At 65.2% G+C, this 11,597-nt stretch overlaps 1 protein-coding gene across 9 annotated transcripts; it reads right to left on the reverse strand.

Moving 5' to 3' along the window:
• Window positions 1-316: 316 nt before the first annotated feature.
• Window positions 317-10,950, reverse strand: LOC125120547 (lipocalin-15-like). 9 transcript variants are annotated; one of them, XM_047768977.1, is made up of 7 exons: window positions 7,827-8,022; window positions 2,201-2,331; window positions 1,681-1,751; window positions 1,260-1,364; window positions 1,094-1,183; window positions 970-995; window positions 451-707 (listed from the first exon to the last, which is right to left on the reverse strand). In XM_047768977.1, the coding sequence occupies exons 1-7, from the start codon at window positions 7,890-7,892 to the stop codon at window positions 579-581; spliced, it is 618 nt and encodes a 205-aa protein (XP_047624933.1). In that variant the 5' UTR covers window positions 7,893-8,022; the 3' UTR covers window positions 451-578. The 9 variants fall into 9 exon arrangements, with proteins under 9 accessions (XP_047624932.1, XP_047624933.1, XP_047624935.1 ...); XM_047768979.1 differs by having other exon boundaries at window positions 451-556; window positions 7,827-8,015; XM_047768978.1 differs by having other exon boundaries at window positions 640-995; window positions 7,827-8,016.
• Window positions 10,951-11,597: the final 647 nt, after the last annotated feature.

Here is an 11,597-nt window from a genome sequence, read left to right on the forward strand (position 1 = left end):
GGGGGACAGAGATGGAGACAGACAGACAGAGGGACAGTCAGAGAGGGACACAGAGATAGAGTCAGAGAGGAGCAGAGTCAGACAGAGACAGAGAGAGAACAGAGGCAGAGACAGAGAGGCAGAGAGACAGAAGGACAGAGATGGAGACAGAGCTAGGAACAGAGTCAAAGAGAGGTACAGACAGAGACAGAGAGTCGGAGACAGAGACAGAGACAGACAGACAGAGACAGACAGACAGAGAGGAGACTGGCGGGCGGGGGCGGGTGGGAGGGCTCACACAGAAGGTCCCGGCTCCAAGGAGAGCAGCGCGGTGGGACCCCACCGACGGAGAGGTCTCACTGCCGGCGCCGGCACACCCACCTCCTCCTGGTGGAGGCTTCAGGGCAGCCAGGCTCACCTTTGTCGACCCCGACCCCCCTCACCTCGCCCCCCCAGGAACGAGTCGGGGCAGCGGGTTTGGCAGCAGCGTTTATTGGGGGCAGGTGCCTCCAGGAGAGGCCAGGTGGGCAGGGCTCCCAGTGTCCTGGCTGGGGGCGGGGCTCCTCTAGATCAGCTCCTGTGACACAGAGGGCAGGGCCTCAGGGCACAGCCCAGCCTCCAAAGGCCCCCGGGTGGGGTGGGGTGGGGGTAGGGGTGGGGGTGGGCAGCGGCTGGCCGTGGCCAGGAGTGGGTGTCCTGGCTGTGTGGCCAGGCCTCAGTTCCTCTGCCTGCAAAGTGGGGGAAGAGTCCCAACGTCTCGGGGCCGTTGAGACAGAGGGGGCCGTGCAGCTGAGGGGTGAGCACCGCAGGGAGCTGGGGAGCCCGAGACGGTGCCCCCAGGGCCTGTGCCCCCGACCGCAGGCCAGCCCCTGGTGGATGCGAATGGGGCCGAGAGCCAGGCGCCCCTCCCGGCAGCTTGGTGTCCCCACCCTGGAGGCCCAGGATCTGGAGCCAGCCGAGCTCCCGTCAGGCCGTGGGCCAGAGTCTCACCTCCTTCAGAAGCTTGGCGCACCTCCCTGCAGGACGGGACAGTGAGAGGGGCGCCAGCACGGGTGCCCTGACCCCATCCTCGGGGCCCCTAGCCCCGCCCCCACCCCAAAGGCCTGGGGCTCACCGTGCCGGGCCACCAGGTACAGCCCCGTGTCTGCCGTCAACTCCCGGAACCTCCAGAAGCCAGGTTCATACTCGCCCTCGAGGCTCCGAGCTGTGGGGGACATAGGGGACTGGGCTGGGTGGTCCCCAGGAGGGCAGCCCCCCAGCCCGCACCGGGGGCAGCTTACTGAAATACTTGAGCACGTGGAATTCCCTGCCCTGCCAGAGATGGGAGACCCTCAGGATGGCGTATTGCTCGTAGTCAATGTCTATCACGTGGATCTCCCTGCGGCCTGTGGCAGCGAGTGGGAGGGGACAGGCACGGGCAGGCCGGGCACCACCCCTCGGGCTGGCAGACCTTGGAGGGCCAGGGTCAGCCGGCCCAACTCCATTCTCTCCCCACCCAGTGCCCGGCCCTCCCAGGACACTGGGGTCGGGGAGGGGAGGGCTACGGCAGCCCTGGAAGGATGACCAGGTTGTTGGTGGGAGAATGGGAGACTGGGGCCTGAGGAGGAGCGCACGGAACAGCATGAGGAACGGCAAGGCCAAGCGTAGCTGGCACACAGGGCCGGAGGGTGGTAACTGCAGCGACAAGGAAACGGCTCTTACCAGGAAAAACAAATTTCCCTGACGCGTTGACTTCTGAGCTCACCATCTGTTCAGTCTCACAGCTTCCTGAGCTGAAAGCAGCAAATACCCGTGAGGAAAATGCCGCCTGCCTTCCTCGTGCTGGGCACACTCCCGGGCGAGGCGGGGGTGCCTGGCTTCAGGCAGGGCTCTGGCAGCGTGTCTGTCCCCAGGAGATCCCGGACAGGATGGGGAGGGCAGAGCTACAGGGTGGAACCAGCTGTGCCTCTGCCCCAAGGGCTCTGTAACCTCCAGAGAGCCACCTATGCTGAGTCCATCTCCCTCTCTTGTCACCTGATGGGGCTTCCTCAAGACTGTGAGCTTTTATTCGAGAGAAGATGCAGCTCGAGGAGCCGGGGGTCTGGTCTCAAGGGGCTGGCCGAGGCGAACGCGGGCAGGGCCGGCCCACGAAGTGACCCGAACGCCCTCATCCACATGCTCCCGGGCACCTGGCCACAGGTACCTGACCCCGCGAGGCCCCCCGGGACCCTGGCCCCCTTACCTGTTATACGCAGCCTTGACGGTCAGCTCCCCCTCCTGCGAGGTCAGGAACAAGGCCTCCAGCCTCCTGGGGCTCTTCAGGACCAGGTTTTGGCTGGAGGCCACGCCAACCTCCCGCCAGAATCCCGCGATCTGGAGAAAGGAGCGGAAGCCACGCCCGCCTAGGGCAGCCAGACCACGACCCCATCCCCGCCCCAGGAGGCTGGCCTCCCCACCTCCCCAGGCCCCACAGCAGGGAGCCAGCCGGCCCTGGGAGGTCGGCAGAGGCTGCAGGGTTCAGCCGCCAAGAGGCAAAAGTTGCCAGCCTCCCAAGGGGCCCCATCAGGGGCGTCGGGGTGAGCCCCTCCCCATGTGGGCCTGTGTGCAGCTGGGGCCGGGGGGGGGGGGGGTGGGCGGGGAACGCTGCTCTGCGTGCCCACAGAGACCCAGCCTCTGCTGCTGCCTGTCCTGGGGGACAGGACCCTGGGGGAGGTGGTGGCTAGAGCCTGAGAGAAGTGGGCTGGAGAGAGCCAGCTGAATGGGACACCCGCGGATAAGCAGTGGCCAGGAGCCCTGCCCGACGGACGAGGCCCGGCTCTGCCCGGCCACACGGGTGCAGGTGCTCCTGGCTTCGGAAAGGGCCTCCCGGGAGTTCCCTTCATGTCTCAGCGGTTAACGAGCATGACGAGGATCAAAAAGGATGTGGTTCGATCCCTGGCCTCGCTCGGTGGGTTAAGGATCCGGGGTCGCCGTGAGCTGTGCTGTAGGTCGCAGAAGCAGATTGGACCCCGCGTTGCCGTGGCTGTGGTGGAGGCCGGCAGCTGTAGCTCTGATTTGACCCCTAGCCTGGGGACCTCCACGTGCCGTGGGTGCGGCCCTAAAATAGCCAAAAAAAGAAAAAAGAAAGAAAGAAAGAACGAGCCTCTCGGAGCCTAGAACTTCATCTGAAACTCTTAGGAACTGATCATTTGTGCAAGAGAAATGAATCTGTGTCCAGCATCTGTCATCCACGCTCCTGGCCCCGCAGCCGACACAGACCCCGCAAGGGAGGAAGCCGGGCAAAGAGCATGTGGGTGGAAGCCCAAGCCCCCGCAGAGGCCCTGCCCTGGGAAAGCCACTGCTGGTCCCCACCGCGCATGGATCTGGCTGGTACAGGAGGGACCCCCCTCCGGCCCGGGAGCCCCACACCCTGGGGATCCCAGACCGTCCTTGCTGAGGACACACACCTGCCCCCAGAAGGCCCTGAGGGGAGTGCTGCCCATCCCCGACCGGCCCTGGGCACTGGCCTGATGCCTGCTCCGCGGGAGGAGAGAGACCTGGCAGGGCTGAGCTCAGACCTGCCCTCGTGGGGCTGACCGAGGGGGTCCTGGGGCCCTGGCATAGCTGCTCCAGCATCAGCTGCGGGTGGAGGGACAGGGGACTAGAGAAGCCCAGCACCCTGAAGCCAAGAAAGAAAAGCCACCTTCTGCAGGTCGAGGTCGTGCGTGGCCATCACCTGCACCAGGACGACGCCCAGGACGGCGCTCAGCAGCCCGGGCTCCATCGAGTGTCTGAGCTCCCGGTGCCTGTGCCCCCAGCGCCCGGGCTTATATCCGGAAGGGGGGTGGCAGGTTGTGCAACCGCCTGCGTGTCCTCAGCAGACTTGGCCCCCGATGGCTCAGGGGGCGTGCGTCCTGGCCCCATGACACCCACAGCCACGGTGGGGGGGTCCACTGGACTAAACAGCTGGTGCCACCACCTTCCTGGTCTGGGGACAGTGGTGGACACAGCTTCAGGGCCCGTCTGGGGGCCTGAGAGCAGGACAAGGCCCCCATTCCCACCGGAGCAGCACGGAACCATCTCCCACCCCAGGAGGGCCTGACGGGCCGGATACACAAGCCCAGGCCCCCACGGGCTCAGAGCCCTGCACACGCCCCCCCAGCCTCCGCACAGGACACGGCATGGTTTTCTGGCTCTTTCTGATCTGGGAAGACTGGCTCCATGGGCCTGGACGGGCCCCTGGGGGGGGGACCATGGAGGGGCTGCAAAGCCTGGGTGGGAAATGACGCCCCCCCGCAGAGGGAGCAGGTATGCAAGGGGCAGAGGCCTGGTGGGAAGTGGGGCTCAGGGCAGACAGCGGTGGGGTCGCTCCAGGCCCTGTGCACCTCTGCATCACCCCCCCCGCCCCCCGTGGTAGAACCAGCCCAGCCAGGCCCGGGCCCCTCGGTGTACAGCCCAGAGGTCGGCCTCAGGGAGAGCCTCCCCTGCTCATGCTCCGGGGGCCATGGGCCACGAGCTTCCCACCCTTGCCCAGGCCCCCGGCCACTGCCAAGGCGCTTCATCCTGGACTCAGGATCAGACGAGAACGTCAAGGTGAAGATGGGTCAGGTTGCCTGGGCACCAGCCCTGGCCCCTCTCTCCATGGAGCCTGGGCGCGAGGCTCTGCCCCAGTTCCCTGTCTTTTATGACCGCGAGCTGAGCCGCAGGAGCCCCAGGTGGCCAAGAAGGGTCCCAGGGCGCCCAGATCTGCAGCCCTGGGTCTCAGCCGGCAAGGTGCCGCCTTCCCACCTTCAAGGCCGGAAAAGCCCACCCAGGACTGGCTCCAAGCTTGGCCAGCTAAAGGGCAGGCCTGCTCTCCAGGACGGGGAACTGGCCACCCGGACGCAGCACGGCCTGCCAACAAAGGCTGTGGTTGGGGTCAGGCAGGCGTCAGGGGTCAAGCTAGGCTGGGGCAGCCCAGAGACCAAGCAGGACCACCCAAAAAGCTGGAGCCGAGTTCCTGTTGTGGCTCAGCGGGTTACGAACTTGACTAGCATCCATGAGGACGGGGGTTTGATTCCCGGCCTTGCTCAGTGGGTTAAGGATCCAGTGTTGCCGCGAGCTGTGGCGCAGGTCGCAGGTGCAGCTCAGATCCCACCCGCATTGCTGTGGCTGTGGGATAGGCTGGCAGCTGCAGCTCTGATTCGACCTCTAGCCTGGGAACGTCCATGCTTTAGGTGAGGTCCCCCCACAAAAAAAGCAGGAGCAGGGAGACCCCAGGAGGCTGAGCCCTGACTGACCCCAGCCCCAGGCTGCCCCCAGCCCTGGGCTGATGAGCTGAGCTCCCCCAGGGAGCTTGGCCAGGCAGGAGACAGGACAGGAAGCTGTGGGATGTCCACCGCCTCAGGGGACCAGGGCCAGGATGACGACAGGTGCACTCGGGGCTAACGGCTTCCGGCCAGCGAGGGCCGCAGGACGCCCGCGAGCAATGAAGCAGGACCTCCAGCGCCTTCCTGCCCCACCCCATGGCTGGCCCTTTGAAGGGTGTGTGCCCGTGGGACCTGGACGCTCTGAGCTCCGCCGGGCCCCGGGGGAGGGCTCTCCAGGCCCCACCCTTGATGGAGGGTCAGCACAGAGCCCCTGCGCCCGACCTGACCCTGAATCCCAGCCTGGCCCCTCACTGAGCACATTGCCCCGTTTTCCCCATCTGCGAAACAAGGCGCCCCGTAGGCTCACCACATGGGTCCTGGGGTCCCTGGTGGGGCACTCAGGCCACGACCGTGACCCATTCCCAAACCTCACAGAGGCTTGTGATGTGCCCAAGGTCAAGGGAAACTCCCCAAGCCCCCCACCCCCGCAGCCCCCCTGCTGCTCTGTAGCCAGAGTGGGGTGTGCGGAGCCGGGTGGGTCTCTCCAGGGCACACCCCAGGCCGGGACCCCACAGGGGCTGCGCTGGTGGGTGCAGCCCACCCCCCCGGGTGCCTCCTGTGGCTGGAGCCCCGCCTCCTCAGCCAGGAGGAATCTAGCAACCAGAGTCCCGGGGAGCAGGGGCTGCTGGGCCCTCCCTGGGGCCTCTGCAAAGAAATCGGGAGCCTCAAAACTGCAGAAGCTGTTTATTGGGTGGGAGGGGTGGCCCGAGGGGGATGGGAGATGGGGAGGTGGAGGGGGTGTGGAGAGGGTGGCCTGTGCAGGTGGGGTGTGAGTCTGGGCCACTGCAGGTGACAAGGCGTGCTGCTCCCGCGTGCCCTGCGCAGACAGGAAAGGCGCGGTCACTCCTCAGACACCGGAGCTGCTTCCCACACACAGCGCCCCCCCACTTCGCTCTTCACCCCAAAGGCTGTACGAGTTGCTTCCGCCACCACAACTTCCACACATATGGACACACACCGGAGCTGTCCCCCATCTGCCACCCAGGGCCCGGGGCCCTGCTTACTTCCTGGCTGGCGGTGAGGGGGCTGGTGTGGCAAGAAAGCCCCAGAATAGCCAGTAAACCACAATAAAACCACAGACTCAACCCCTGGGGGGGGGGGGGCATCGGAGAATTTACCCTGAAAGCTGGTTTTTCTTTCTAAGAGAAACCTGGGGGGTGGGGCACAGGGCAGGAAGACAGCGCTCTGGCTCTAGAACCTTCCTGAGGACAACTTGACCCCTTCCTCCCACCAGGTCAGGTGTCTGGAACATGCACATAGCTCCAGGGTCCCAGCACTGAGCAAACCCAGGCCAGCCATGGAGAGCACTAAGCTCTGGAGGCCAGAGGGACCCTGCCTGCAGGCTGCTCAGGAAGCCCCCACCCGGCCTACACCTAACCCATCCTGCCGGGAGAGGCCACAGGGGCACCGCCCGAAGCCGGGGACTGTCACGTTGTGTCTGTTATTTCCTGTTTTATGGAGGTCCCCTAATTCTTCACGATGAACTTGGCTGAGGGTCTGATGGTTGCCCGGTGTCCCCGAGAGCCCGTGTGCATCCACGTCCCCTGCGACGGTGGAGGGTGGTGGTTCCCGCCTCGCGGGACCCTCGGGGAGAGGGCGAGGACCAGGGGCGGGGGTTGGGGGTGCGAGCCAGAGGCCGTGAGGACACAGGATGTACTGGGCTGGATCGTGTCCCCCAAACTCAAGTCCACTTGAACTCCAACTGTGACCTTACTCGGAGATGAGGTCTTTGCAGATGTAATTAGTGCAGGACCTTGAGATGGGACAGCCCCAGACTTAGGTGGACCTCACCCCCCCCCACCGCCCCAACTAGTGTCCTGGTAAGAAGAGGGAAGTCCGGCCATGTGGCCGCAGAGGCAGACAGAGATGGGAGTGAGGCCGCGAGAGGCTGAGGACCGCGCCGGAGGCCGCCACCACCAGACTCCGGACGGGGCATTCTCCCGCCACAGCCCTGCCCACACCTCGACTTGGTCCTCTGGCCTCCAGAACTGTTGAGAGAATACATTTCTGGGGTGTTTGTTTTTTGTCTTTTTTAGCCCCCCCCCCAAGGCATATGGACGTTCCCAGGCTAGGGGTCCAATCACAGCTACAGCCGCCGGCTTACAACACAGCTCACAGCAACACCAGATCCCCAACCCACGGAGTGAGGCCAGGGATCAAACCCACGTCCTCGTGGATACTAGTCAGATTTGTTTCCGCTGCGCCACGACAGGAACCCCCCATTTCTGTTGTTTTAAGCCAGCCGGTTTGTGGTAATTTGTTACGCAACCCCAGGCAATCAGGAGGGGCTCCCTGGAGGAGGTGATGCTGAGCTGAGGCCTGAAGCACACCAGCAAGTGTCCAGGCAGAACAATGGATGCTGGGGGAACTGCACCTGCAGACCTCAGGAGGTCAGAGGGCAGGAGGCGGGTGAGGAGTGGGCTGAGAGGCAGCCCACACAGGCCAGGGACAACAGGAGGGCAAAGTTATCCCGGGACCCACCTGGGAAGGGCCGATGTGGGTCTCCCAGCTGTCAGGGTGCTCCCTGGCCCCCCGAGGAGCAGGCATCTGTAGAAAAACAGGCAGTGCCTGAGAGGCTGAGCTGGCCAGGGCTGCCCCCCACCTCGGGCACTCCCCCACCCCCCACGCCGCCGGCCCTGCCCGGACAGCCCCTCCCAGAGGGTGGGGCCAAGGGGCTCTCCCGCCCCGACGGCCCCAAACCTCTCCCTTGGGTGAGCCGGGAGGAAGAGGCGGCTGCGAGGAGGAGTTGCCGGAGGGGCTGCCAACCCACCCTTAGAAGAGAAGGCGGTCTCCTGCCTGCACCGCCCCGGACTCTGGAAACGAGGCTAGAGGCGGGACTTGGGGCGGAAGGCGGGGCTTGGGGGAGGCGGGGCTTGGTGGGCAGGGTTTGGCCGGGTACCTGACTTGGGCAATGCGACCATCATGTCGTGGGGGAGCCCCACGGTCGGGTAGAAGTCTTGGAAGGTCTTCACGGCCTGGGGGCTCGCTTCCTGGGTCCGGCCTGGGGCAGAGCAGGGCCCCTGTGAACACGGGGCTCACAGAGGGGAGAGAGGGAGCGGGGACGGGGGTCTCCCGGCCGGGAAGCCTGACGGCAGGTGGGCTGGACAGGGTGGGCAGTGCAGGAGAGCGCCCGCCCGGCTGCGGGCCCAGTGCGGCCGCAGCTGCCCCGAGGGGCACCTTTCCTAATTTCCAAAGGGGCATCTGGCAGGTTGGGGTGGCCTGTGCGTTCTCCAGACCACGCACCGCTGGGCCTCATGCCCTTCCCGTAGCTTCACCTGCAGTCCCCAAAGCCGGCCCCCAGCTCTTAGCCCGGCTCTCCCCTCTTGGAGCCCCCTGGTTCACTCTGCCAAGCCCCCTGAAAGCAAAATAAGACCTGAGCCCCGCCCGGCTCAGGGTGTCAAGCAGCCGGCCAAGCAGGGGAGGGAGGGTCCCAGGCAGAGAGGGGCGCGAGCTTTGGCCTGAGAGCCTAGCCCTCGGAGGCCCCTCCGAAGCGCTGTGCGGTTCCGCCAGCCGCCCTGACTGGTCGTGTGGGCCCAGACTTGGGAGCGGGTGCCGGGGTGGGGCAGGTCCCGGGGCGCGGGAGGGCCAGCGGGGGTGGGGGGCGTGGGGCCCTCACTGTAGAGCTGCACCAGCGTGCTGAGCGCCCCCTCCAGCTCCTTGTAGATGTAGACCACGGCGAAGGAGCTGTAGTCCGTGTCCACGACGCGCACGTCCAGGTAGCCCAGCGCTGCAGAGGCGGCGGGGAGAAGGGCTCGGCCCCCCCACCCCCGGCTCCCACCCCCACCCCCACCCGCTTCGAGGGACAGCGGGGCGGGGCGGGGCCGACGGAGGGGAGGGGCGGGAGGCGGCAGGGACGGGGGACGACGAGGGCGAGGGGCGCAGGTAGGACAGTCTTGCCCTGGAGAAGGGCCTCCGGGGCACCTACCGGGGACTCGGAAGTGCCCCTGGGAGCCAGTCCTCAGATACTCGGCGTCCACCTGGTTACAGCCGTCAGGCCTGGGGACACAGCGCAGCCAAGGCTCACGCTGGGCCCCGTCCCGCCCCCGCCCCCGCCGCCGCCCCCGCCGCCGCGCTCACCTGGGGACCTCCATGTGGACGCTGAGGTTGCCCTCCGCCGTGGCCGTGACGTTGCTGGTGAACATGAGCAGGTGGTCCTTGCTGCCCCGGAAGACCTTGCAGTCGGAGACCATGGCGACCACGTACCAGAGGCCTGCGAACTGTGAGGAGGCGGCCCGTGACCCTGGGTCCCGCCCGCCTGGCACCCGGACCCTGGGCCCCGAGGCCCACGGATTTGTCTGAAGCCAGGGATCTTCGGAGTGTCCTCTCGTGGTGCGAGCCCCTATTCTGCCACTCGCCTGGGGCAGGTCCCATGGCCACTGTGAGCCTCAGTTCTCCCCACCGTGAGGTGGGTCTGTCCTTACCCCCAAACGGCCTAGTTTCAGGATTAAATCGAAAAGGAACCTAAGAGGTTTGCAGCCCTGAAGGCGCAGAGCAAGCCCTCTGTGGACGGCAGAAGTTACGGGATCCCGCACTCCCTGCTTCCGGCAGGGGCTCAGCCTGCTGCCCCACCCGCGGCACAGCACCGAGGCCTCCCATACCTTTTTGGCATCAAAATCAGGCTGCACCAGGACCTCAGCCCCAGCCGATGTCACCCAGAGCAGCACCAGGACACGGCTTAGCAGGGTGGCCCCCATCCCGTCGCCTGTCCTCTGGTCCCTGGCACCCAGGCCACTGGTGCCCCACCGGCCCAGCTTTATACCCCAGCCCGCAGCGGCAGGTTGGGGATCGGAAGGCACCTTGACCCCGGAAACTCCAGCCCCTCTTTGTCCATTGTGTGGCACAATTGCTCGAGTGTCCCCACCGGCTCCAGGAGTCGCTTCCTGGAGTGTGCAGAGAGCCAGGCTCTCCCCTGACTCACCCCACGCACCTGTCTGCCTCCTCCTTGGCCAAGGTGGGGCCTGGGCCCTCAGGGGTGCTGCTGAGAGGCAGCCAGGGGTGGGTTGCTCTGCCAGCGGGCTCCCACCCGGGCTCTGGGGTCCCCAGAGTCCTCACCTCCCTGCATAGGACTGGAGCCACCACTGGGCCAGGACTTTGGACCTTGTCTTGGGGCAGAGCCTGGCCAGCGCAGCTGTGACAGAGGTGATATCAGAGGCCTGGGCGCCCCTCACTCCCCAGACCCCCAGCTGGGCCTCCTGCAAGCCCGTGTGGAAGGTGGGGCTGGGCGGTCACTTAGGGTGGATTACGGTGTCGCGGCCACCTTATCACTGGTTGCATAAGCATGTGGCTCAGAGAGTCGCCAGGGAGGCGCCAAGGGCTGGGGGGGCTCGAGCTGGCAAGGCTTCTCCAGGTGACCTGCCACATCCACTCGGAGCACTCCAGGGACATTATTCGAGGAACACCGTGTGGCCCACACTGTGGAGGGAGAGGCAGGGCTGAGGCTCCTGCCCTCCGCCCCCACAGGGTCCAGGAGGCCGGTGGCTCTCAGCCAGGTCCCAGAGTCACCAGAGAGCACACAGCGAAGCCTTCCTGTGAAAACATTTGCAAAACACCCCTCTGATGAAGGACTTAAATCCTGAATCTATAGACAATTCGCAAGACTCAACAATAAAAAAAAAAAAAAACCCAATTAAAACAAACCCAAAAAAAAGCAGGCGAGAGATTTGAAAAGATTCCCAAATGGAAACTGCCGTCAAGTGGAGTGGCTCCGGGCGCTGGTGGTGGGGACGGGGGACACAGCAGCCGGATCAAGACGGTCACGGCTGGACTGGGGAGAAGGCCAGGGCAGCGCTCCGAGATGGTCTGGCAGGTTCTTAGGAAGGAAAACAACCATTTTAGCACCGGACTCCGTAGTCAACACCTGGGCATGTATTTACCCGAGAGAAAGGAGTCACTTTTTCACAAAAACCTGCCTGTGGCTGGTCATGTGACCTTACTGTCAAACCCCCCCCCCCACAGAAAGGACCAAATGCCCCCCAGGGCACAGGGGAGCAACCCCAGCCTCCGGGTGATGAGACTGCTGACCCCGTCACAAGCCGGGTAAACCAGATGCAGTATCCTGAGTGGGAAGCCAGTCGGGAAGGCTGCAGCCTGGCCTCTTTTCTACGACGTTCCAGAACAGGCAGACCCGAGGGGACAGAAGGCTGCCCACAGTTGGCAGGTGCGGGCGGGAGAGGCTGAGCGCCTGCTCTGGGTGATGGACTCTGCGTCTGTCTAAACTTACAGAAACACACAAGGAGGGTGAATGCTACTGCA

The sequence above is a fragment of the Phacochoerus africanus genome, chromosome 2 (genome assembly GCF_016906955.1).
Source record: "Phacochoerus africanus isolate WHEZ1 chromosome 2, ROS_Pafr_v1, whole genome shotgun sequence".
NCBI lineage: Eukaryota > Metazoa > Chordata > Mammalia > Artiodactyla > Suidae > Phacochoerus > Phacochoerus africanus.

Coding starts and splice junctions, on each gene's coding strand:
- LOC125120547 (XM_047768975.1), bottom strand. CDS start 7,892: ATGCCTGCTCCTCGGGGGGCCAGGGAGCACCCTGACAGCTGGGAGACC. Junction 6,163..7,826: donor CCCACATCGGCCCTTCCCAG/GTGGGTCCCGGG, acceptor CTGTCTGCGCAG/GGCACGCGGGAGCAGCACGC.